Source organism: Magnolia sinica, chromosome 18 (assembly GCF_029962835.1).
Source record: "Magnolia sinica isolate HGM2019 chromosome 18, MsV1, whole genome shotgun sequence".
Lineage (NCBI taxonomy): Eukaryota > Viridiplantae > Streptophyta > Magnoliopsida > Magnoliales > Magnoliaceae > Magnolia > Magnolia sinica.
Window position 1 is genome coordinate 33,189,716 of NC_080590.1, and position 23,618 is coordinate 33,213,333.

At 39.1% G+C, this 23,618-nt stretch overlaps 1 protein-coding gene across 3 annotated transcripts; it reads left to right on the forward strand.

Annotated features, from left to right (window-relative positions):
• Positions 1 to 675: 675 nt before the first annotated feature.
• On the forward strand, positions 676 to 4,577 carry LOC131233852 (uncharacterized). 3 transcript variants are annotated; one of them, XM_058230668.1, is made up of 3 exons: positions 676 to 1,320; positions 3,810 to 4,006; positions 4,384 to 4,571. In XM_058230668.1, exons 1-2 carry the CDS (start codon positions 1,050 to 1,052, stop codon positions 3,986 to 3,988), a joined length of 450 nt encoding a protein of 149 aa, XP_058086651.1. In that variant the 5' UTR covers positions 676 to 1,049; the 3' UTR covers positions 3,989 to 4,006; positions 4,384 to 4,571. The 3 variants fall into 3 exon arrangements, with proteins under 3 accessions (XP_058086651.1, XP_058086650.1, XP_058086652.1); XM_058230667.1 differs by having other exon boundaries at positions 3,810 to 4,577; XM_058230669.1 differs by lacking the exon at positions 4,384 to 4,571 and having other exon boundaries at positions 3,818 to 3,985.
• Positions 4,578 to 23,618: the final 19,041 nt, after the last annotated feature.

Below are 23,618 nucleotides of genomic sequence, written 5' to 3' on the forward strand. Positions count from 1 at the left end.
TTCCCTAAACCTATAGCTTATAACCTAAACCTAAACCTTACGCTACCAAAAAAATGAGCAAAGGCTACGGACTATTCTGTTTTTAGCTACGGACATAAACCGTAGCTAAATAGCTACGGTTTAAAACCGTAGCTAAAAATGATCATACCGTAGCTGAAAGCTAACACCACCACACGTACTTACAACCTGGGACAACTCCATAAGGGACTCTACGAGGCCCATTAAAATGTGTGCGCTCCATCTAATACGTCTATCCATTTTGAAATCGCATTTTTTGGTAAGAGCCCAAAAAAGTAAGTAGATCGAAGGCTCAAGTGGACCACACGGTAGGAAACAGTGGAGATTAAATACCTACCATTGGTCGATGGTGTGGTTCAACTAGACCTTCGATTTGCCTAGATTTTGGGGTCATTCCCTATAAAAAAATTTACAAAATTAATGGACGGAGTGGATATATGAAATGTATCACGATGAATCCCACAAAGCCCTTGAGAGGACAATTCGTCCAGAACCGGCAAACTCGTGCGGAAGTGGACATGGTGTGAAGAACGGGACAATAGCTACGGTCCAGATGGATTTTAGCTACGGTTTAAGACCGTAGCTGAATCGTAGCAGGTAAAATTGCAGAAACTTATCCCGCGCTGCCCTTTTTCTTTTCCCTCCTCTCATGAAACTTTTCATCTCCCTCCACTCCTGGGAATAAAACCCCATTCCGCATCCCTCTCTCTCTCTCTTGATCTCATGCGCCCCTTTTCTCTCTCTCGATCTCCCCTCTCACGAACCCCTCTTCTCTCCCCAACCATCCCCTCTCTCTCGATCTCACGAAGACTTCCCTCTCTCACGCCATAATCTGCGTCCATTTTAGGTATGGAAGACCGATTAAATACCTACCAAACACTAGAATTTTCCTCTGAAAACAGCCCCAAATCCTACACGATGATACATGGTTGAAGAAGAAGAAGAAGAAGAACCAGGTCCTTCTGGAAGGGTACGTAGCGACGGACGAGAAGAACGATCTGATTCTTCAACATCAGCAGCAACAGCAGGGGATGATGTTGAGGATGAAGAGCCTGACTAATGGAGATCTTGACGAACTGAAGGGGTGTTTGGATCTAGGGTTTGGTTTCAACTATGAAGAGATCTCGGAGCTTTGCAATACCTTGCCGGCGCTTGAGCTCTGCTACTCGATGAGCCAAAGGTTCTTGGATGATCAGCGGCAGCAGCAGCAGAAGTCTATGGATGGGAGGGATGCAGAGGAGGCATGCTCCGTGTCATCAGCGGCCGCGAGTCCGATCATGAATTGGAAGATTTCAAGTCCTGGTATGCGATTCCTCTCTGTTGTTTTTTATTTGCTGAAAGTTGAAAGATTTGAACTTTCTTTATGTAAAGAAATTCTGCTTGTTTGAAAGGATTATATGATAAAACTGATATTTACACACCCTTTTCTCTGATATGAACTCCCCTTTGGAAATGCTGGTGGCAGAAGTGATGAACTTTGCTGTAGGGGCTTTGATTATGACTGAGAATTAGGCATAGATTGTAAATATTTTAATTTGGGGGAATTTTGATAGATTATTTTTAGAAAATTGGGGTGAAATTTTGACCTTTTTCCAATAAAAAATTGAATTAGGGTGTCTGATTCGAGTGGAAAATGCACAGAGCTCATGAAAGCTTAAGATTTTCCCTCCCTTGGAAATATAGTTGAATTCATTTTTGATTTATAGGTATGGATTAGCAGAGTTTAAGAGAGCATATAGATCTGAAGCTCCACTCTCTTAGCAAGAGAAAACTCTTGCCTACCTAGGTACCTACAGGGAAATAGACTTGCGTAAAATGCACCTTGTTCATCAGGTGCATTACCCCTTGTTTGGCCTTGATCCCAAAAATCAGGCTGATTCAACATTCAGGTGGGCCACTCCACAATTAAATCCTCTAAAATCATGCAGTATGGTCCACCTGAGTTTTGGAACACAATGATTTTTGGATAATTATTTCATCCCTGTGAGACACATAGATGAATGAATTGGATGGCACAAACATGATGGTGGGCATCCCTCATCCCTAATTTTTCCTAGGGTGTGGCCGACTTGAGTTCTGGATGGTCTTGATTTTTGGGTTCCAAGGTGTACATGAGCAACTTACGTGATGGATGGTGGATCTAATGGAAATTCCACCCAAGTGGCTCTCAATGTGCCTGTGGCTATTTAGCAATCCCTCCTTTCCAATTAATGATTTCAGGAATACCCAGAATTCCTTTCTTAGAAAATATTCATTTCCATTTTCTGTTGGAATCCTTTACATTCTTACTGAAAATGTTGAAATTACACGAATGTTTACCGCATTAAAAGATGATGTTTTTGGGCTTATGTGAGTAATTCGAATGAGTTTTGGAGTTGAAATGTACAGAATCTCTAGATTTTGTGTTCACGACTTTGTATGGGATTGTATCCTCAACATTAGTATCTCGGATTTTACTAATCCTTAAGAGATTGGTTTCTGCTTCTGTTTAAAATCTCAATTAAGTACCATGAGATGCTCAAACCTAGAGTTTGCCCTTCCTGACCGACCAATCATCTAGAAGCACCCACAATAGAAAGATCATGAGGAAATGATCTAACCTATCTGATCTTATCATCCATATGAAATGACCTAGAAACTATTGTCCAGAAAAGAAGTTTTTCACGCACCTTGGTGATGATCTCTGACACATGTGGTTTTTTCCATTTTGACCATGTCATCATTGCCTTGGTGGTTGGTAGCTCTTCACAACCTTTCTTGTATTTTGGAAATGTCATTTCCCTCTAATTTGTATAAATTTACTTACCTTTCTTGTCTTCACAACCTGTGGAGGCTTCTTCTAGGCTGCTCCAAACAAATGGTGGAATGGATACTAGTCCATTCTAGCCATGAAACCCATCTCACCCACACAAAAGAAATGATATGGATGGCATACATGGAACATTTGAGCTTGTCCATCAAATGGACCTTGCTATAAATGCCCTGAGTCCAAAACCAGAGTAGCACACTCCTCAAGTGGGCCCTAAAGTCAGAAATACTCTTGGGGCTGTTTGGATGCAAGCAAAGTTGTGTTTGCATGTCTTGGACAGGCTACCCAAGTCATGCTCTCCTGAACTGACTATTATGTTCACTATGTTAAGCACCAATCCCCTCGAGCATGAGTAAAGATAAACTGTAGTGCATGTGTGGAGCTTAATGTGAATGGTGGCATATGTAGCATTTATAACACATGCACATATTTTTGCATGTGGCAAATGTTGGGCACTTAAATATTGCAACTTGCTAGTTTTCATTGTATTAGTATCTTTACATGTATCAATATCGTTGATATTAAAAAGAAAAACATTAGAGAAGGAAAAATGTTGGGATTTTTTTAGTAAAACTTCAAGAGGTGTTAAAATTCATATATTTGTATATTTTTTTTTAAAAAAAATTGCGAAAAAAAACATGCATAACAAGCTTTAATTTAATGGGGGCTTAAAAAGGCATCAATGGCTATTTTTGTTTGCAGATCTCAATCTATAATGGACCAAATGGATGGCTCAGTTTGAATCTCATTGCTAAAAATGAATAGCCATTGATTTCACATACATGTAAAGTACCATTGTGATTTCTCATCCTTGATGGTATCGAAGATTATTACAAAGATTTTTTTTTTCTTTTTACTAAAAAGATTTAATTATAGGAATACTAGGAATACTGGTACCAAAGGATCGCATTTCCTAGTTCTTATAATAGAAGAACAATCTTTTCATAATCAACCTTGCAATGATAGTTGCTGTTGTTTCCAGCAATGCAGGGACATTGGCAAGGAGCTTTGTTGGATGATTTGGGCCCTCCAAATAGCACACTTGCACAGATGGATGGAGAAAGTCAGGTAGACACTCATGAATTGTCGTGGATTGATTTGGCAACCATACAACTTGCCACCAATAACTTTTCGGAGGCAAATAAGCTTGGACAAGGTTGATTTAGCCCTGTTTACAAGGTAATAAAAATTTCAACCTAACTTGGAAGGACTGGTTAATACCATCATTGGTGGACAATCTAACTTCCCTAACGAGGAATTATTACATGAAAATTCGAACAAGGTGTGTTACCTGATGGAATGGACAATCTAACTTCCCTAACGAGGAATTATTTCAAATTTTGATCATTTGACTCTGTTTGAGATGTGTGGCAGTGGCGTCCACTGTTAGGAATAAATGGCATCTAACCTGTCCAGCAGTATCACTCCACCATTCAATTGGATTTCTGAAAGTTCTATCACTGAACTATACAGTTTGGTTTGCCTTTTACTTGTTTGTTGACATTGTTGTATGTGCTAGAATGATGGAAAATGCTTACTGCTTATGTGTGAATCAGGTTTCAGACACATTGTTTACATGGGCAGACTTGCAGGCCAAACTAAACAGTGAGTTGCTGAGTAACTTGGGCAATTTTGTTAATCGGGTCCTGAGTTTCATTGTTAAACCTCCAGGTTGACCAGTTGTGTTTGAAAGAAATGTGTTAGTTTGAATTATCTGCATTTTCTTGAACATGCAAGTACTATTATGAAATCTAATTTAATGAATTTTGATATTCCTACAAAAAAATAAAATAAAAATGCTTCACTCTTCAAGTGGACCAAAAATGATGGGAGCCAGTGGCAGATAATCTGAAAATTCTGGCATGAAAACTGTAGCATTATTGTGTAGTTTGTGTTCTCGACCATCATCATGGTTTTGTTGCTTTAAATATAGTCTGCATATTATTTATATTGACAAGGTAAGAACCCTAGGTTGGGTATCTATAGCTTATTCATGAAATTTTATGATTCACTTGAGGCATTCCAGAGAAGAAGGGTGTTTAGAGACAATAAAGGGTCCTAGATGCATTTTACTTGGACCGAAAAAGATAGCTTATTGAAAGGGAAAATAGCATGTTGGTATCATCCCGTGAAAAGATAGCACTCTTTTTCTTTCCCGATAAAGTGCACACTAATCCTTAATGGGGACGTGAGCAATGCCTCCAAAGCTTTTAATGGACACATGGGAGGACCAATCATCAATTTGAACCGACCATTCTTTCATACAACTAACCATGTGAAAAAATCATGCAATAGGAATGATCCCAAGCAACTGATCAGTAACATGGAAAATGGACAGTCAAGATTGAGCAGATAAACAAAATAAGTCCAATTATCATCTTGAACCATCTATTTGATAGATCCTACTTTGTATAAGTTATGATAGATCATCTTGAACCATCTTGAACCTTCTCAGCTCAGCTGTTTCCATATCTAATCTACATGAATATTGAGAAAAAAAGAAAGAAAAAATGTTAAATTCAAATTTTAGTTTCTCAGTTGAGTTGATGAGGAACACAAGGTTTTTGTAAATATGGAGTTTGGGTGTGGTACTTGCAGGCCTGCCCTGAATTGCATTTTAGTCCTTTGCCATCTCCCAAATAAATCCTTACTGAAGAGGGTTCCGGTGGTTTTGATCTCCTCTCCCCTTATTTTGTGCAAGATGCTAGCTACTCATCACATGGGCCCACCATGGAGGTGTCCGTATAAAAAAATTAGGTCGATTTGAAAATCCTTGCCATTGAATAAGAGGTCGAAGATAGATGGTTAAATAAAATTAGTTTAATGGATTTAGCCATAACGATTGTTTAGTCTTTGCTGGCATATTAGATTAATCATTAATCATTAGTTCTCTATTGAATCTATAACCATTCTGTGATTATCATGCTTGATTGAGTTCTATTTTTTAACGTATACTTGACTGAATTTTTTTTCAGGTCTTCTCTTCATGGGAAGGGATTAAACAAATTCTGGTCTAACATTGAAGGTTACTATGGAAGCTCTGCATATGTCTATGCTATAAGCCCAATTTTCTACGTATTTCCACCTTCTGGTACGTAGAAAAAATTCTTTCTACCTGTACTGGCATTCTGTAGCTCAATTGAGCATCTATTCTGTCACTGTGCAGGGAAGGACAAGAATTTTGTATATAGCCACTTGCATCCTACGGGGAGATATGAAGCATATCCAAAGCCAGTGGGTATCGTGTTTGGAGGAACTATTGGAAATGAGAGAATATTTATAGATGAAGATTTGGCTAGAGTTAATGTTCGTCATCATGCAGCTAACAAACTTACCAACCTGGCTCTCTAGTTCCCAATCAAGTAAATTTAGAACCACCTGGCCCTCTAATTCCCAGTCAAAGTGAAAGAAAAACATCGCTACCTACCTGAGTATACTGTGCATTGGACTTTGGCTCCTAGTCCTGCTTCCTTACATATTTCTTTTTCTTTTTTGCCTGCTATCTAATTACCTAAATTTCCTTCTATGCAGCTATATTTTAATCCTACTACTGTGAAAATGCTGAGCAACCTGAAGGTATATATTGTTGATATATGGATTGCCTTTGACATTTTGCATTTTTCATTTTAGCACAACTGTTGCACACTTGCTGTATGTTGATGAAGTTTGGTTTTGCAGCATGAAAGCAATGCATGGTCCATGAGGTGGTTAGATGACAGTTTGCAATTACAGGTGAGGATCTTAGCTTTGAATGCCTCATATTTTTTGAAAAATGGAGGTCATTTTGTGATATCAATTAAGGTATGCTACTGTCAAATTTATTTAGCCTTGCTTGGTAGGATGCGAGTCAAACTGCCTTTTAAATAAAGACTGTGGCACAAATGTTCTCAAGTGTTCTCAAATGTTCCCTAGCTTTTCTTTGTAAGATATTCTTTGTAAGATATGTTGATTGGTGGACCATTTTTATGAGGGTTCATTCCAAAATTTCGATGGACTAGACCTCATCATAAAATGGACTGTCAATATGAAAAGATCTACTGCAATTCAAAAATAGCAAATAGATTTTCAAATATAAAAAATACTTGATTATTTTAATTTTATATTCAAAAACAGCAAATAGATTTTTCAAATATAAAAAATACTTGATTATTTTAATGTTATTTTACCTATCTCCCTGATACCTTTGCTGCTCTCTCACACTCTTTACAAAGTTTCCTAGGGGACTGTCTTCTTTATACATTCTGTTGAACTTTTATCCATCAAGTGAACTGACAAATCATAGGTTGAGTGAAATCTTAATTTAGCTGAAATGGTTGATCTATTCTGTTTTCACAAATTTAGTTAGTATTGCTATACCTATATTAGTTGGTATTTTGAATAGCTGAATGTTTATTTTGTCTTTGACTGTTGCAGATTTTACTTGTTTAGAAATGAGAAGATCAGCATATGCTCCCGAGTATTGTCTTTTTTTTTTTCTTTATGTCATCTCCTCGTCGTCTTTCTCTATAATTTAGTTCTTCAATTTCGGGGCATAACTTTTTCATATGACTACATTTTTTATATGATGAAATTGATTTTCAGCCATGTGCAGTAAGCTTTTGGATTAAAACAAAGCTGAGAATTGGGTGTTAGTTGATAGCAAATTGATAACCAGTAGAGGCACATCCATGGAGTTCTCGCTTGTGATTGTTGACTAGCTATTTGGCTACGAGAAGGCATTAGATCTTGCTGTCAATGAGAACTTTAAATAGACATATATCTATTATGTTGCCATTGTACTTTTGTGATTGAATAAATGAATGAATGATTGAATGGATGAATGAATGATTGAATAGATGAATGAATGATTGAATGATTTGGCTATGAAGTAATATGAGTCGATCTATCAGGGCATGTACTACAATGGTAAGAGATGCCATTACTATATATTTTTAATTTTTTTAAAAAATAGGCATTAGCTACGGCTATTAACCGTAGCTCTTTATCCGAAAATCGTAGCTGTTGCTAATTTCAGCCTATTGCTACAATTCTTACTCCACTTTTAGCTGCAGATATAATCCGTAGCTGTATATACTTAAGAGCTACGGAAAGTATGGCTACGAATTTAATCCGTAGCTGTTATTTCTATGGCTACGGATTTAATCCGTAGCCATAGCTTTAAGACCTATGGCTACGGCACCAATGGCTACGGTCGTGCTACGGACTATAACCGTAGCCATAGGAGTTTAGCTACGGCTTTTATCCGTAGCCTTTACTCAGTTTTCTAGTAGTGTTAATCTAAACCTAAACCTAAACCTAAACTTAAAACCTACACCTAATCCTAATCTCAACTCCCTAACCTAAACTTAAACCAAAACTTGAAAAACCAAACCTAAACCCGATCCCGAACCCGAACCCAATTTCCTAAACCTAAACCTTAACCTATTCTCAATTCCCTAAACCTTAACCTATAACCTAACCTAAACCTAAACCTATTACCTACACTTATAACCTAAACGTATAACCTAAACCTAATCCTAAAATCAAAATGTATTCTCAAATCCTTAAACCTAAACCTACACCTAATCCTAATCTCAACTCTCTAACCTAAACTTAAACCTAAACTTGAAAACCCAAACCTAAACCCGATCCCGAACCCGGACCCGATTTCTTAAACCTAAACCTTAACCTTAACCTATTCTCAATTCCCTAAAGCTATAACCTATATACTATAACCTATAACTAAGACCTAAAGCTTAACCTAAACCTATAACCTAAACCTAAACCTTAACCTAAACCTAAACCAAAACCTATAACCTAAACTTTAACCTATAACCTATAACCTAAACTTATAACCTATAACCTAAACCTAAACCTATAACCTATAACCTAAAACCTAAACCTAAACTTAAAACCTAAATGTATTCTTAAATACCTAAACCTAGACCTACACCTTATCCTAATCTCAACTCCCTAACCTAAACCTAAACCTCAACTTGAAAACCCAAACCTAAACCCGATCCCAAACCCGAACCCAATTGCTGTAATAATGTAGCCCAATCACATGGTAAGAAACAAGAATGTATCTCTTTTAACACATGCCCCTTTTTACAAAGCTTTAATTTTTGTTGTTGTTTCTATTAACTTGAATTGTAGCCCAATTACATGGTAAGAAATAAGAATGTATCCATTTTAACACATGCCCATTTTTACAGAACTTTAATTTTTGTTGTTGTTTCTATTAATTTTGAATTGAAACACTTTTTTGCATTATTTGCTTGTATTAGTTTTATTTTAATGATTAGTTTTATTTTAAAAAACTACCCACTTTTTTGTGAGAAGTTTATGCAATTCTTCATGATTCTGAATTATAATGTTTTGTTGGTTTAATATATATATTTTTTCAGATGAAAGACAAAAAGAAAATTGTTGCTGATTTTTTTCCTTTTTTTATTTATGATGTTAAACTTATATGTATTTATGCGTGGATGAATGTAATGTGGATAAGATTGTTTGTGTTTGGATGGACGTAGTTTATGTTTGGATGAATGTAGTTTATGTTAGATTTACATAGTTTGGGTTTAGATGGATGTGAATGTGAATATGATGAAATATATTATATAACAGGTGTATATCAGGAAAAATACGATGAAATATATTGTTACAGGTGTATATTGATCCTCTCAAATTTGAAAATGTGCTTTTAAGGCTCATAAGGGATGGTCCATGACCGTCTTTTTAAAGGACGGTCCATGGCCGTCCATTAAAGGCCCATAAGAGACGGTCCATGACAGTCCTTTTTAAGGATGGTCCATGGCTCATCCACTGAAATTATATATCAAAATTTATGGGCGGCTTAGATAAAACACACATATTCTAATGGGCCCCATGGAGCTCCTTAAGCACCATCAATCTCTAATAAGATCTTGGTGGAATGTAGGTTTTAGCTACAGGTTAAGTAGGTTTTAATTATCGAATAAATCCATATTGAATTAGCTATGGTTTATATCTGTAGCCAAAAGCTTCCAAAGTCCGTAGCTTTTGCTCAATTTTTTGGTAGTGAATTCATTGTCCCCTTCAAATAGAATTCTCAGGATTGACTGCAAGAGGCCGAGCGAAGGGGTTGAGCCTTCCGACTTGAACGCTAACTCGAAGAACTTTACCGCTTCCGATTTGATTAAGATGGGATCCAGAATTTGCTCCCCACCCTGAATATTTATCAACCTAATTTCCGCTCTCCTAATTATGTCTAAAACTAAGGCGTGGAAGAACTTTGTGTTCTTGTCGCCCTCCTGCCCTCTTGCAGGCAAGAATTTCTTAACTTTTGCTTCCAGAAGATTTTTTCCCTTAGCTCCATACTTTGCAAATGCTGCTTAGCTTCAATAAATTGCTGTAGAGTTCTGCATCCTCTACTCAATGTTCACCGGCGCTTCTTCTGCCGCTTTGACTTGAAGGTTGATGTTGCCGAAGAACTCTTTGTTTCCTAACCATGCATATCTGATCAATGATTTCTTCCCTTGTAGTCATCCATTTCCCAAGACACCAATCAGATTGTTAGTCTTTGAATCTAAGTGAGTCTTTTGATGTAAGTGATTCATAGTTTGAAAAAAAAAATCCCCAAAAATTGGGGGCTATCAAGTGTACGATCAATTTTGATAATCATACTTTCTTTTATCATTTATGAAAACTGTCCATTTTGAAAGCCATTGATTCAATGGTCAAGATCATCCAGTCAGTTTGGTTTAATGCTAGTGGCTCATGACTATTATTATTTTCCGCTTGTCCAATACCACCCATTTACACCCTAATGCGTAGGATGCCTAGGACAAGTTGGAAAGTAGTACTTCCTTTTGGGGATTGCTCACTGACGTTCCTTCCTTCTCGAAGGAAGCGGAATGCGTGTTGTGCCGCGCGCCACCGACCACCAGCGGTGGTTTGTTGACGTACAAGTTCTGTGGGGCCGCCATTATGTATCATGTTATATCCACTCCATCTATCCATTTTGCGAGATCAAAATCGAGGCAGATTCAAAGCTCAAGTGGACCTCACAATAGTAAGAATTGGGCACAATGACGCCCACCGTTGAAACCTTCCAGTGGCCCACCATCATGTTTATTGGTCGTCTAACATGTTCATAAAGTCGCACAGAACTGGATGCCTTCTATGCCCACCGCTGTGGGGTCTACTTAAGCTCTGGATCTGCCTCATCTAGAAAAATGGATGGACAATATAACACATACATTATGGTGGGACCCACAGAACTTTGAGGTTGACACACCACCAAGGTGGGTGGTATGTGCCACGCAATCAGCTTCCCTTCTCGATAAGCTTTGACATGGTAAGCCTAACAATGCCGTGGCTCCCTTAAATGTATAAAACTCTTCTCTCTCTCTCTCTCTCTCTCTCTCTCTCTCTCTCTCTCTCCAAATTCAATATTCAAACTTCAAGTATAACAGCTACTTAGTCAAGAACTACATACGTGAGACAGCTCCCACTTGCAAGGCACCATTCTATAAATACCCAATTCCTCCTGTGAGTTTCTAAATCAGAACAAACAAAGAAATCAAAAGATGGCATCTCAATGCACAGGTAAGCTATTGTTTCACCATCTAGGTACTTCGCTGACATGCGGCTCATGCACAAAATCCAAGCCCGAAATCAGGCTGCCCAATTCATTTTTGTGAGCCACAACCGTAGTCGCAGTGGACCACTTGAAAATTTTTATAAAACCATCCATTGTTCTCATATACGTGTGGCTTAGCCTGGTTTTGGGGGAAGGCCATCTAATTCTGGTGTCCTCCTGATAAGTGTCTTGAATCTCACACATGTGCCACATGTCATCATTTGTATTTGTTAGATGCCAGTGGAAAATATAAGAGCTATGTTAGTTTATCTCTAATTCTTTATGATTTATGATGAAGTGTTGAATGATATATACTTATTTTTCTTTGAATGTGAAGGTAAAAGCGTATGGCCGGAGCTCTTGAATGTAGCAGGAGAGGCTGCGAAAACAACGATTGAGGACGAGAATCCGTCAGTAACTGCCAACATCGTTGAGGAGGGAACGATCGTGGATACGCAATTTCGCTGCGATAGGGTTTGGGTTTGGGTTAACACCAATGGTATAGTTACAAGGATTCCAATGATTGGTTAGAATATGTTACATGGTATCGAAAGACTCGTATTAATTATTGTATTACTATTTGAAAGGATTACCACACATGAGGTTTCTCTACTTCTCATGTATGCTTTATAAATAAAATCCTTAATTTCTTCCTTATTCAAGTCTAACATAGATCTGAAAGCCGTGGATATTCAGTCACCACATTAAGCTGGCTTGGGAGGTGGATCAAATTGGTCCTTCTTATGTGTCCCATCTGTACAACGGCATTGTTATTATGGCTGGGCTCAGGCCTATTTTCTTTTTGTGCGGTACCCAGGCTAAGGCAAAGCTCGGCCTAAGTTTTATTTTGTGTGGTAGACAATTGGATAGATCTCAGCCCTGCTTTCTGACAGCTATATATATAACTACAGATAAAATGCAGCTAAAAAATGTTGACGTAGAAACAACCAAATTTTCACATAAAAACCTGACTGTCTAGCCAGCTTGTCAGCTCATGCAAAATATAGGAGCCATTCAAAAGTGAGTCTGACTATGAAAATTATCTGGTGCAAAAAATGAGGCGAGTCCACTCACCAAGGGAATGTACATTCAATATATATGTGGGCCTGGCTGTCGCACCTGATATCGGTCAGGCTTAGGCTGTACATAGGCTCGCAGATCCATCACGAGCCTGTTTTTAGGCCCAATTGATTAAGGTTGGATGGGGTGTAGGTTTGGAAAATTTTCTTACCAAGGCCCTGCCTAAGCGCAATTGGTAGGTGCATTTATGACCTAATGGTCAGGCTTGGGCTGATTAAATATCAAGTCCTTCAAACCCATGCACTGAAATAAGGGTGATATCCATCCCCCGGGCTCACGGTGTGGAGAACTTAAACCACCCCCTCTGTTTTGGGTCAGTAGCAAGAACAGTTTGGATGCATTTCCACATAATATTTGATGTTCCTCACATTCCTAATCAGTCCATTCAGCAGAAAATTGAATTATGGTCCTCAAAAGCGTCGAATTCCTCTCGCATCAAGCAATTGCTTGGCATGGCTCCTGCATTAATCTCCTGGGAATTATGGCTGAGCGGCAACGACTCACGCTTTGAAGGGGTAAAGATGTCAGCCCTCAAGGTTATTGCTCAGGTTTCTCGATGGATGGAGGATATTGGCAACCCCTTGCCTCACAATGATCATCAATCTCTTAGGGAGTTGGCGACCATTCATGCTCTCCATCTGGACAGCGGCAGAGTGACACCCGCTCCTTTCCCTACGATTGTTAAATGGTCAACACCTCCCCTTGGCTGGTAAAGCTGAACGTTGATGGTTCTTCCCACGGAAACCCAGGTGAGAGTGGCGGAGGAGGTATTACCAAGGACTCCCACGGTCGGGTGATTTTTGCCTTTCACAGGAATTATGGCCTTGCTTCCAATACGATTGCTGAAGCCCAGGCTATGTTGGATGGAATTACTCTTTGTAGCAAATTGGGACTCTCTAATGTTGTTGTAGAATCTGATTCCAATCTGGTGGTGGAGGCTACTGCGGACCCCCTAGCCCACTGCCCTTGGAACATTTGGTACAGGTTGGGAGCCATTCATTGCTTCAGCCCGAGGCTCAACCTTTGTTTTAGGCATATCTTCCGGGAGAGCAATTCTGTGGCAGACGCGCTTGCCAGGATGGCTAGTGATGGTTGTGCCAACTCTTTCTTTTGGTCTCGCTCGGACCTGCCAAGGAGTATTAGGGGTCTGTTGGTTCTCGACAAAGCAGAGCTAGGCTATTTGAGAGCATGATTTTGGTGCTGGCTCTCTTCCTTTTTGATTGGCTGGTGGGATCGATCTTCCTTTTGCTGCCTGGCCCTCCGTGTATTGGCCATAATTTGTTGTCTATAGTCATGTAGGTGTGCTTGTATATGATAGGCGGGGCTCCTTACCTTTTTGTGGGACCCTGCCCCAAGAGTTGTTCTGTCTATATCTTTCTTCTTTTAATAAAATTAGGTGGCTAGCTTCCACCTTAAAAAAAAAAAGGGTGATATCCATACCATATATATATAAATGGAGTAGCTTTTGGCTTATTTAAAGGATAGGGGATCGATTCTGCAGTCCCACATGATATGCAATAGCCTCTTTTTATTCAATGGAAATATAAATGAGTTGTTTAAAATAAAAATTAAAAAAGGACGGGAAGAGTTTTCAACAAAAGCAAAGGGTATATGCATAATTTAGAAAGGTGCGACGGAATGACAGTGTGATGGACTACACCCCCACCTCGAATTTAAATGGTGAAAAACTTTAATAGTTGGTCAGAGTATGATGATAATATATATGGGAACTAAGAAATTAAACTATAGATAGAGAAGACCATGGCCTACAATCAGACTGCAAATGGTGTGTTTCAATTCTTTATTATAAAAATCATATTGATTTGATTTTTCCAATAGGATGATTGGCACATACTCAATGTTTGCATGCACAGGCATCACACACACACACACACACACACACATATGAGAAATGCTCACCCATTACTTGTTGGACCATTCAAATTGATCCAATTAGATATGCATCAAATAGAGTAATTAATATTAATAAATATTGCCTTGGGAAATAATTTATTTCAAAGTTGAATGGAGTTGTTGGATTGGGTGGGCCCCATCATGAGGTTACTATGAAATACACCCGGATCATCTGGTATAAGTCACCCCATGTTAGAGTTAGGACCCAAAAATCAGATGCATCTATTATTCAAGCGGGCTCCAAGTTTGGAAAAACTGTACCGTGAGTAAAAAGCGCAGCTTTCAAACTGTTTTCCTTAGTATGGCCCATTGCATCACAAATGGGACTGACTGTTAGCCCCCAAGCATCGGTTTTCATCGTGTCATCTAATGGTTGAAGAGGATTTCACATACTCATAATGGTGGGCCATGTACAAATCAAGGGTAGACATTTATTTCTCGATTATTACATTAGTGTGGCGTACTTGAATTACAAATCAACCTAATATTTTTATTTTGCCCTAGGATGAGGTTACATATCTAATAGACGGATTGGATCTACATATAAATCAAGGTGGGCCTCTCAAAAATCAATACTTAGCTTGGGTCTTCCATATATTCTGTTCTTGATGGTGTTACGTTTGAGATTGCATCCCCCAAATGGAGCTTTTAAGTTGCGTTTGAGATTACATTCCATTAGATGGATGGTGCAGATTAAACACATTCTGAAAAGTTCCTATGCTGTGAATATAGGTGGGGCCCACAGTGATGTTTTTGAGAAATCCACCTCGTCTATCTGTTTTGGGAGCTCATTTTAGGACAGGGCACAAAAACTAAGCTGGTTCCAAGACTTAGGAGCCTACACAAGAGGGAAAATTGGGGAAAGAAATGCATATTGTTAAAACCTTCCTGGGATCCACCATGATCTGTATATGCCATCCAAACCCTTTATAATTAAGGTCATTCCCATTAGGATGAAATAAAAACAAAATAGCTTAGCCTGATAATAAAAATAAAAAAAAATCGTGGCCATGCAAATGTTTCAACAGTAGCTCACTGTTTCCTCTTGTGTGGCCCACTCAAGTCTTGGATCCCAGTCATTTTTTGTTGCATGACTTAAAATGCGCTTGCAAAATGAATGGACAAGTGGATTGCTCACAAACATCACATTGGCCGCCTAGATTCCTAGCGTAAGAGCTTCTCTTTTGGCAGGAAATCCGCACATGAATCATGGTGGACTCTATGGAGGACCAATTAGCACCAACAAGTACCGATACCGATAATATTAATGTGATGATAAAATTTATGAGAAGGTTTATGAAAGAGGATTGACCAGAAGCTAGGTTCCAACTAGCCACAACACCTAATTAATTTTTATGCATGTATGACAGCGACTCATATCTAATGGATTGTTCATCACAAGCATCACCTTTTGAAATTTGTAATAGTCAGTCATTAAGTGGGCTAGACACGCTTCTTAATTTATTAATGTTTGAATGGTATTTTTAAATGGTGTGGACCACTTGATGCGTAGATATTAATGAGCAGTTTAACAAACAAAAAAATCCAAATGGTGGGGCCAACCCGTTGAAAGGGTTGGATTTCACATGCACTTCAAACTTTGTAAGCTATCAAATGATGGACTATAGCTTTTCATCAACTAGTTGAATTTAAAAGCTTCTTTGTGGGAATATAATCTCAAACGGAGGACAAAGAATGAAATATGTGGGAGACCCAATCCAAGCATTGATTTTAATTTGACAACCTCACCTTGATTTATATATAGATCCAATCCAATCATTAGATATGTAACATCATTCCAAGGCTAGAATAAAAACATTACGCTAATTTGTGATTCAAGTACACCACACTAATGGAATAGTTGAGAAAGAAATGTCTACCTTTGATATATACATGACTCAGGATTATGAGTATGAGAAATCCTCTCCAACCATTAGATGACACGACAAAACTTATGCTTGAGAGCCAACCGTCAGTCCCATTTGTGATGCAAGTGGGCCATACCAAGGAACAGTTTGAAGGCTGAGCTTTTTCCCTGTATAATACTTTTCCAATCACGGAGTCTGCTTGAACAACATATCTAGCTTATTTTTGGGTCCTAACTCTACATGGAGAGACTCACCTAATGATCCGGATGAATTATGTGTGTGTGTGTGTGTGTGGATTGTTTTTAATCCAAAAGGAAAAGTTTGTTGTTCTTCTTAACCTTTGTTTCCCCTTAGCCTTCACAGGATTACTGTCCTTTGCAACCTGTAACTTAATTGGAGATATATGCAATAATTTCAGTATGTGGTTTGATAATCTTAATCTTTATTGCACCTTTGCAACTTATTTATATATTTGTCTGTGTAGGATGAAAGTACTATGAGGTCGACCTTGTGGGAAGCTTCCTATGAGGTTGAATTGTGTGGATCCTCTACCATGATGTGTGACCGACATCCTCTCCATTAATTAAATGTACCCTTCCATGGTGGGCATAAAAATAAGGCCAATTCATTAATTAGGTGGGCCACACCATAGACAACAGTTGAGAGTAGATATGCACGGATTGAAAGCGTTATGATAGCTTATAAGGCTTACTGATATGCGGTGTAGAAATTCATGAGCTCATTCATTGTATGTGTCCCATTGGATAAGGGGTCATAATACGTTTCAATAGTACAGGTGGGCTCCAAGAGGTGCTTCTAGATATTTAAAGCATGATTTCACACTGTTTCATACGGTGTGGACCGCATCAATTATGTAGATAGGATTTCTTTTATAAATTACTCTACCAAAACTATTCACCGCAATTCCTGGGGCATGACAAAGTCATACAAGACTTCTCAGGCATTGTATAATCCTACATATATGGTAAGTCTAATATTATCATGAAAACGATACACGGTTTGAATAAAATATTGTAGACGTTGTGAAATGCCTTTACAGGGTTTGACTCCTACTTAAAAAAGTAATAATGACAGAAAAAAAGCTCCAATCCAACCGATTGGGTGATGAGATACTGTCCAAAAGCGTAGATTCTTGATCAACATGCCATCCATGATGGCTCATCATAAGTCTGCACACTCTATGGACCGATTTCCAAACAATATTCTTCTTCGACATAGAGATGGCAACGGGCCATAAGGAGCTTCAATGCAGCAGGGCGTGGTTAGGGTAGATCCTTATCTGTAGGGCCCACTATGATGTATGTTACTTACATCCACACTATCCATCTATTTTGCCAGCTCATTTCAAGGCGTGATCGAAAAAATGAAGCATATCCAAATCTTAGGTGGACTATATCATAGGAAACAGTCGTGATTGAATCCCCACCATTAAAAACTTCAACCTGTTGATAAGGTCACAAAGACCTTCACCACACAAATATCAGCTTGATCCAACACTATTATGGCCCACGAGAAGTTTTTAATGGTCAATTACCATTGTTTCTTGTATTATTGTCAACCTAAGTTTTGGATCTGCTTTATTTTTAGGTTAATGTCCTAAAATGAGTTTTCAAAACGGATGAATGACACAGGGAAGGATATGATGAGGTTGATCATTGTCTTCCTTAATCGATAAACATCTTGAATCCATAAGGTACTCTTGAATCCACATGAGTAAATTCTCGAATATGCAAGAGATATAAAAGTTTCCTAAAAATTTTATTGATAGATTTCTATATATAAAAAAATAATAATAATTAAAAATTTAAAATTAAAATAAATAAATAAATAAACTGAATTTAACATTCTTAAATAACCCTAAACCAACCCGAAAACATCATTAAAGAATCCAAATCAAATAAGGAAACAAATTTTGAAAAACATGCAAATTTTCATTGTGTGCGACCAGTCGAATTGATTGGTCGAACAAACTCAAAAACATCCAGAGACTAAAACCAAAAATTCTATAAATTCTGTCAACCCGATTGGTAAACCTGTTAAATAGGGCCTTTAACCTGTCAACCAGATCTGTCGACCTACCAAAATGGCAAAAATTGTACATCAACCAATCTAAAATTTCTGGCAAAATTTTGACCCGTTGACTAGATCTGTCAACCGGTCGAACTATGTTGAATTTTAACTCATCCTTGGGCTCCTCTTTGGGCTTATTGATCCATGTCCTACATCAGTCCCCTCCACTTCAAGAAAACTCATCCCCGAGTTATCCCCCAGTTTTGGTTCATCATACTAGTGTAGGTTCGACACATTGAACATGCATGAGATCTCCATGTCTTCAGGAAAATCAACAACATAAGCATTGTCATTAATCTTATGGAGGATAGGTGCCGATCCAATCTTTTTGTTCTTCATCTTCTTTTTTACACACACACACCCACGCATGTCATGGTGGGATTTCACCACCTATGGGTATCGAACCCAAGACCTCGTGTTGAAACTCCTCAGAGTCTACCATTGAGGTAAGGACTCGAACCTAAAACAATGTAGGTAACTGAGGAAATGTGATGGCTAGCATTTGCTTATAGTTACCCCACTAGATCGTAAGCTTGTTCTTCAGCTTATAGTACGTCCCAATTGGAAATCTTTCCATGCACAGATAAACCATCATGTTGTCACCCACCTTAAACACCTTCGAACGCCAATGTTTGTTAGCCAGTTCATTGTATTTTTTATTAGAAGCATGCAATTTGGCTTAAACATTAACATGAATGCCCATGATTCGGTCTGCCATATGTTCTGCAGCAACACTCACATTCGGAAGCTTGGGCAAAGGAACCAAATCAAGAAGTATGTCGTGGCACCCATACATAGACAACTTCAAATAGGAACTTGCCAATGGAACAATTTTACATATTGTTGAAGGCAAACTCCACCTGAGCAAGAGAAAAATCCCACTGCTTGGGTTTATCACACGAAAAGCATCGTATAAGGTTCCCAAGTGTACGATTCACCACCTCGGTTTGTCCATCTGTTTGTGGATAATATATACTGTTGAACTATAAGTCAGTGTCCAATTGCCTCCACAAAGTCCTCCAAGTGTGACTGAGGAACTTAGTATCATGATTTGAGGTGATAGATTTTGCGACGTCATATAAGCACATAACCTCAAGGTAGATGGTCAGACCAGTGGAAGTCAAGAAAGCTTGGGCTCAATTGGTTTGGCACTCTAAACTTCCCCCTAAACTTTCCCTCCTTACGTGGAAGATCATCCATAAGGCGGTCCTGGTAGATGCTAGAATTCAATCTATAGGTATCTCTTTAGCATCTACTTGCGTATGTTGCTCTCCCTTGGCCCAGCCCCACATTGAAACCATCGACCATGTCTTCTCCTCGAGTGGTTTAACATTGAAGGTATGGCCCCATTTCTAGCCCCATTTCCACATTTTGCAGGTTACAAACAGCTCCACCGTGAGGAGAGCAACTAGGTAACGGAATCTTTCGGCCACATATGGTCGCCTCAAATCTTTGAGAGGTTTAGCCCATATTCTCATTTTCCGGTAGATTTGGAAAGCTAGAAATGCAGCTCGTTTTGACAACTGCCTCCTCAGTGTCGCCAAGGTGGTATCTTCTATCCACTACTGGATTGCTTGGATCAACTCTTCCCTTCCTCTCCCTAAGGTGCTTAATCGTTTCTTAGCCTCAATTTTGGCAGATTTGGGTGTTGATGTGGCTTCTTTGAAGCCTAGGAAGTTTCAAGTTGTTAGGTGGTCGAGGCCTAAGGGTGGCTGGATTAAATTAAATGTAGACGGGTCATTGTTTGGGAACCTGGGCCCCTCGGGTGGGGTAAGTGTTGGTAGAGACAGCAATGGTAAGTTCCTTTTTGGCTTCCAATCTAGATACGACTTTGGGTCCAATTCAAGAGCGGAGATTAGAGCCATTTAGGAGGGTCTCTCCCTTTGTGCCAAGTTGGGCTTCTCTAAAGTGGAAGTAGCTAGCGACTCCAAATCTATTATCTCCTTTCTTGCACAGGCTTCGTCTCCTTCTTCGTGGTTTATGTACTATTGGCGAACCCGAATCCAGGTGCTCAGGGGAGCTTTGGAAGTTTCTTTTCCTCACTCCCCCAGGGATGCAAATGGTGTTACTAATAACCTAGCTAAAATTGGTAGTGGTTCTGTAACATCTCAAAAAAAAATCCATACAGAAACTCGAGTACCACCTCAAGCATAAATCACTAAGGACCAAATCCTTTAGAAATTAGACAAGAATTATAAGTGTTTAACGAGACTACCTGTGGAATTAGCACTAATCACTTTAAATACGAGCCACAAGACCCAAAACATGTAGAATTGTTAACGCTACATTACCTTAAAACTTAGGATCCATCTCAAAACCCAGTTGCTCTTGGGAGCACTTTGAAACTTCGTATCGGACCTGAACCGCGCGTCGAAAGTCCGATTATTACGAAACTATACGGTTATGACCGAAGTACTGGGCTTGATAACCATCTCGAAAATCAAGTCCTAACAGTATCCGGAAACGCACAACTTGAGCCCAGAGTGAAGTGTGTGAGAAACGCAAATATCTTTAGAAAATGAACTCAGATTTAAGTGAATTGAGTCGTTTGCTTGCAGGTCAAATCTAAAGATTCAGACCATCAGAATCTAACCCAATTGCACCCTCAAATCAGGAAAAATTTCTAACTCATGTTGATGCACTTGTGGCCCTGATCGAGTACCGATGACCGTTGAACTGAAACTAGTCCGCCACGGTCGATCTGTAAATTCGATCGGACCGAAAACTCAGTTTGACCTAGATCTAATATTAGCAAGTTTAAGTCCGACCGCATGCAGAAAAGGGGCCTCCAAATGTGCGTCGTTGGACCGAAACGGCCACTCTTTGGTTATAACCTAAGTATACCATCAGTTTTGGGCCTATATAAGAGCTTAAACCCTCTCTCTCTCTCTCATTTTGTACGAATTTCTAACCCTAGGTGAGAGAAAAGAGAAGAAAGAGAAGGAAAGAGAGTGAAAGTGAGAGAGAGAGAGTTGGCGTGTGTTCCTGGGATTCAATCTCGCCGCTCCACGTGCTTAACCACCCTTCCCGTGTCTCTATTCCGGCAATTCCGATTCCGTTCTTAGGTAAGAAAACATAACCCTAACCTATTTTAGGGTTTCAAATAGAGCAAAGAATGAAATAGCTAATATATTTCATACTATAGGTTGCAGTTGTGCCGTAGACGACGAGTTAGAGAACGAATTGAGTTCGTTACGAGTCTACAGGTGAAAGGTGTGGAATATAAATGTTTAGGTTATGGTTTTTAAGGCTTTCAATGTCATTAATGATTTATGACTGACTTGGATGCTACCACATGCTTAGATGCGATGTTTCCCACACTTTACACATATATATGAATTATGTTGAATATAGTGAAATCTATGTGTTTGTTGATATGCTTGAATGAATATGGAATTATAATTCGTGCTTGTCATGATTATTGATTGTAAAAGCATGATCGTTATATACGTGGCATCTCCTTTGTGAAAGGATTTGCTATAATATGTATTTTAACTAAGTTATTACATGTATATAATATGTGTAGTCTAAGCGTCTGATAAAATGCCTCAATGAGGAAATACTTGTTGAAGTGCATGTAATGAGGGTGTTGAGATAGGATTCTCAATTCCCTTAACTATGGCTATAATTTCTTTTATGTAACCTATATCGCTATTACTTGCTTTATGGTTAAAATGCCTATGTATGCTAACATGTACCCTATGTGTTTGTTAAAATGCTCATGTGAGATCTGTATTTGCTTTCAGTTGCCACATGTTGTTTTGGCTTACTATATGTGAATGCTATTGTTTGGAAGGTGTTTGGGACTATTACATAGTCCAGGCAATCGGTAACAGGTTCCGACCAGGTGGCTGAAGTTGTTTTCGCCACACAGGACGTGTTTGATGAATCTAAGCCGTACCTCGGTTGTAGACAGTGGTTAGGCCACACGGAGTGCTTACGTGCTCCATGTCGATTAGCTCGACGTACGCTCATACTAGTCGAGCTCGTCAAGTAACCCAATTGACCCGATGTATGTTTACCATGTATGGACTCTACTACTTGAACCTAAGGTACCAAACTCACCAGTGAAAACCCTGTTAACTTTGGTACCTCGATCCGCCAAGACTCATGAGCCAGACATGGTGGTATGGGACACCGTGGTCGAGCTATCGGCCTACGCTGGGGCGACGAGCCTCCCTGTAGTATCCAGTGAGCGAACCTAAGCTCGTGAGCCGAATACAATGGTATGGAACACTGTATTCGAGCAGTCGGCCTACGACTAGGTGACAAGCCATTCGTAGTGACCTCAAGCATACTCTAAGACTGCACTAAGGCGACGATCCTTTTTGTAGCAACTGGAGTATAAGTTAAGCCTGCATTGAGGTGACGAGCCCTTTATAGCGACATGAAACCGTAATATTGTATGAGACTAGCTAGGACTGATGACCCTAGAATGGATCATCGTTTGGAAAATGATATAAGGGAGGTACCTTAGTTTTCCAATCCTGCTATATGAAAAGGCTTAATAAGAACTCGGTAATCACGATCATGCACCGCATTGCATATGCCTTTGGCGTTGGTGTTGAGCACAGAGGAAGGGATGCACGCCGCGACCGTAAGAGGAAGATCGCAGAGGGAGTGTAGGCGAGGGCATGCATCATTAATACATATCATTTTTGCATTAACTAGAGTACTTAGGGATGCTTAATTGTATTGTTTTACCATTACTGCTTGATTGAATTGATAACATGTTAACCTTTGCCTTATATCTCCAATGAGTTGATCACTCACTCCTACGTTTCTAGGACGGTGTTGTACACACCAACCAGAATCTGTCCTAGCTGCAGCTGATGGCGATGATTATGAAGCAGAGCCGGACTATTACGATGACAAGGAGGAGTTCTCCTATATGCAACTCTCTAACGGATCTATGTAGGCCTGGAGTTGTGTAGTCAAGGCTACAAGGTTTTAGATAGAGAATATTATACATTTTGATTTTGTATATTTTGAATCAAACTTGTAATTATTTAACCTAGTGACATTCATACTCTGAGGGCTTGCTATTACCTTTATATAGTTTATATACACATCACAGTCTTCCACTAACGCACTTTAATTACCTCTGGAGTATGATATGCTATTTTGGTATAATCTCATTCACGTTTAAGGCACTAACGTGGACAATATAAATCATCATTATTTATGTTGCATAAGTGATGTGTTGGAACTAGGGAGTTGAGTTTATGCTCGACCC

What these genes read in the sequence shown, in the direction of transcription:
- LOC131233852 (XM_058230667.1), top strand. Translation starts at nt 1,050, where the DNA reads ATGATGTTGAGGATGAAGAGCCTGACTAATGGAGATCTTGACGAACTG. An exon ending in TTGGAAGATTTCAAGTCCTG is followed by an intron (nt 1,321 to 3,809) that starts GTATGCGATTCC and finishes TGTTGTTTCCAG; the next exon opens with CAATGCAGGGACATTGGCAA.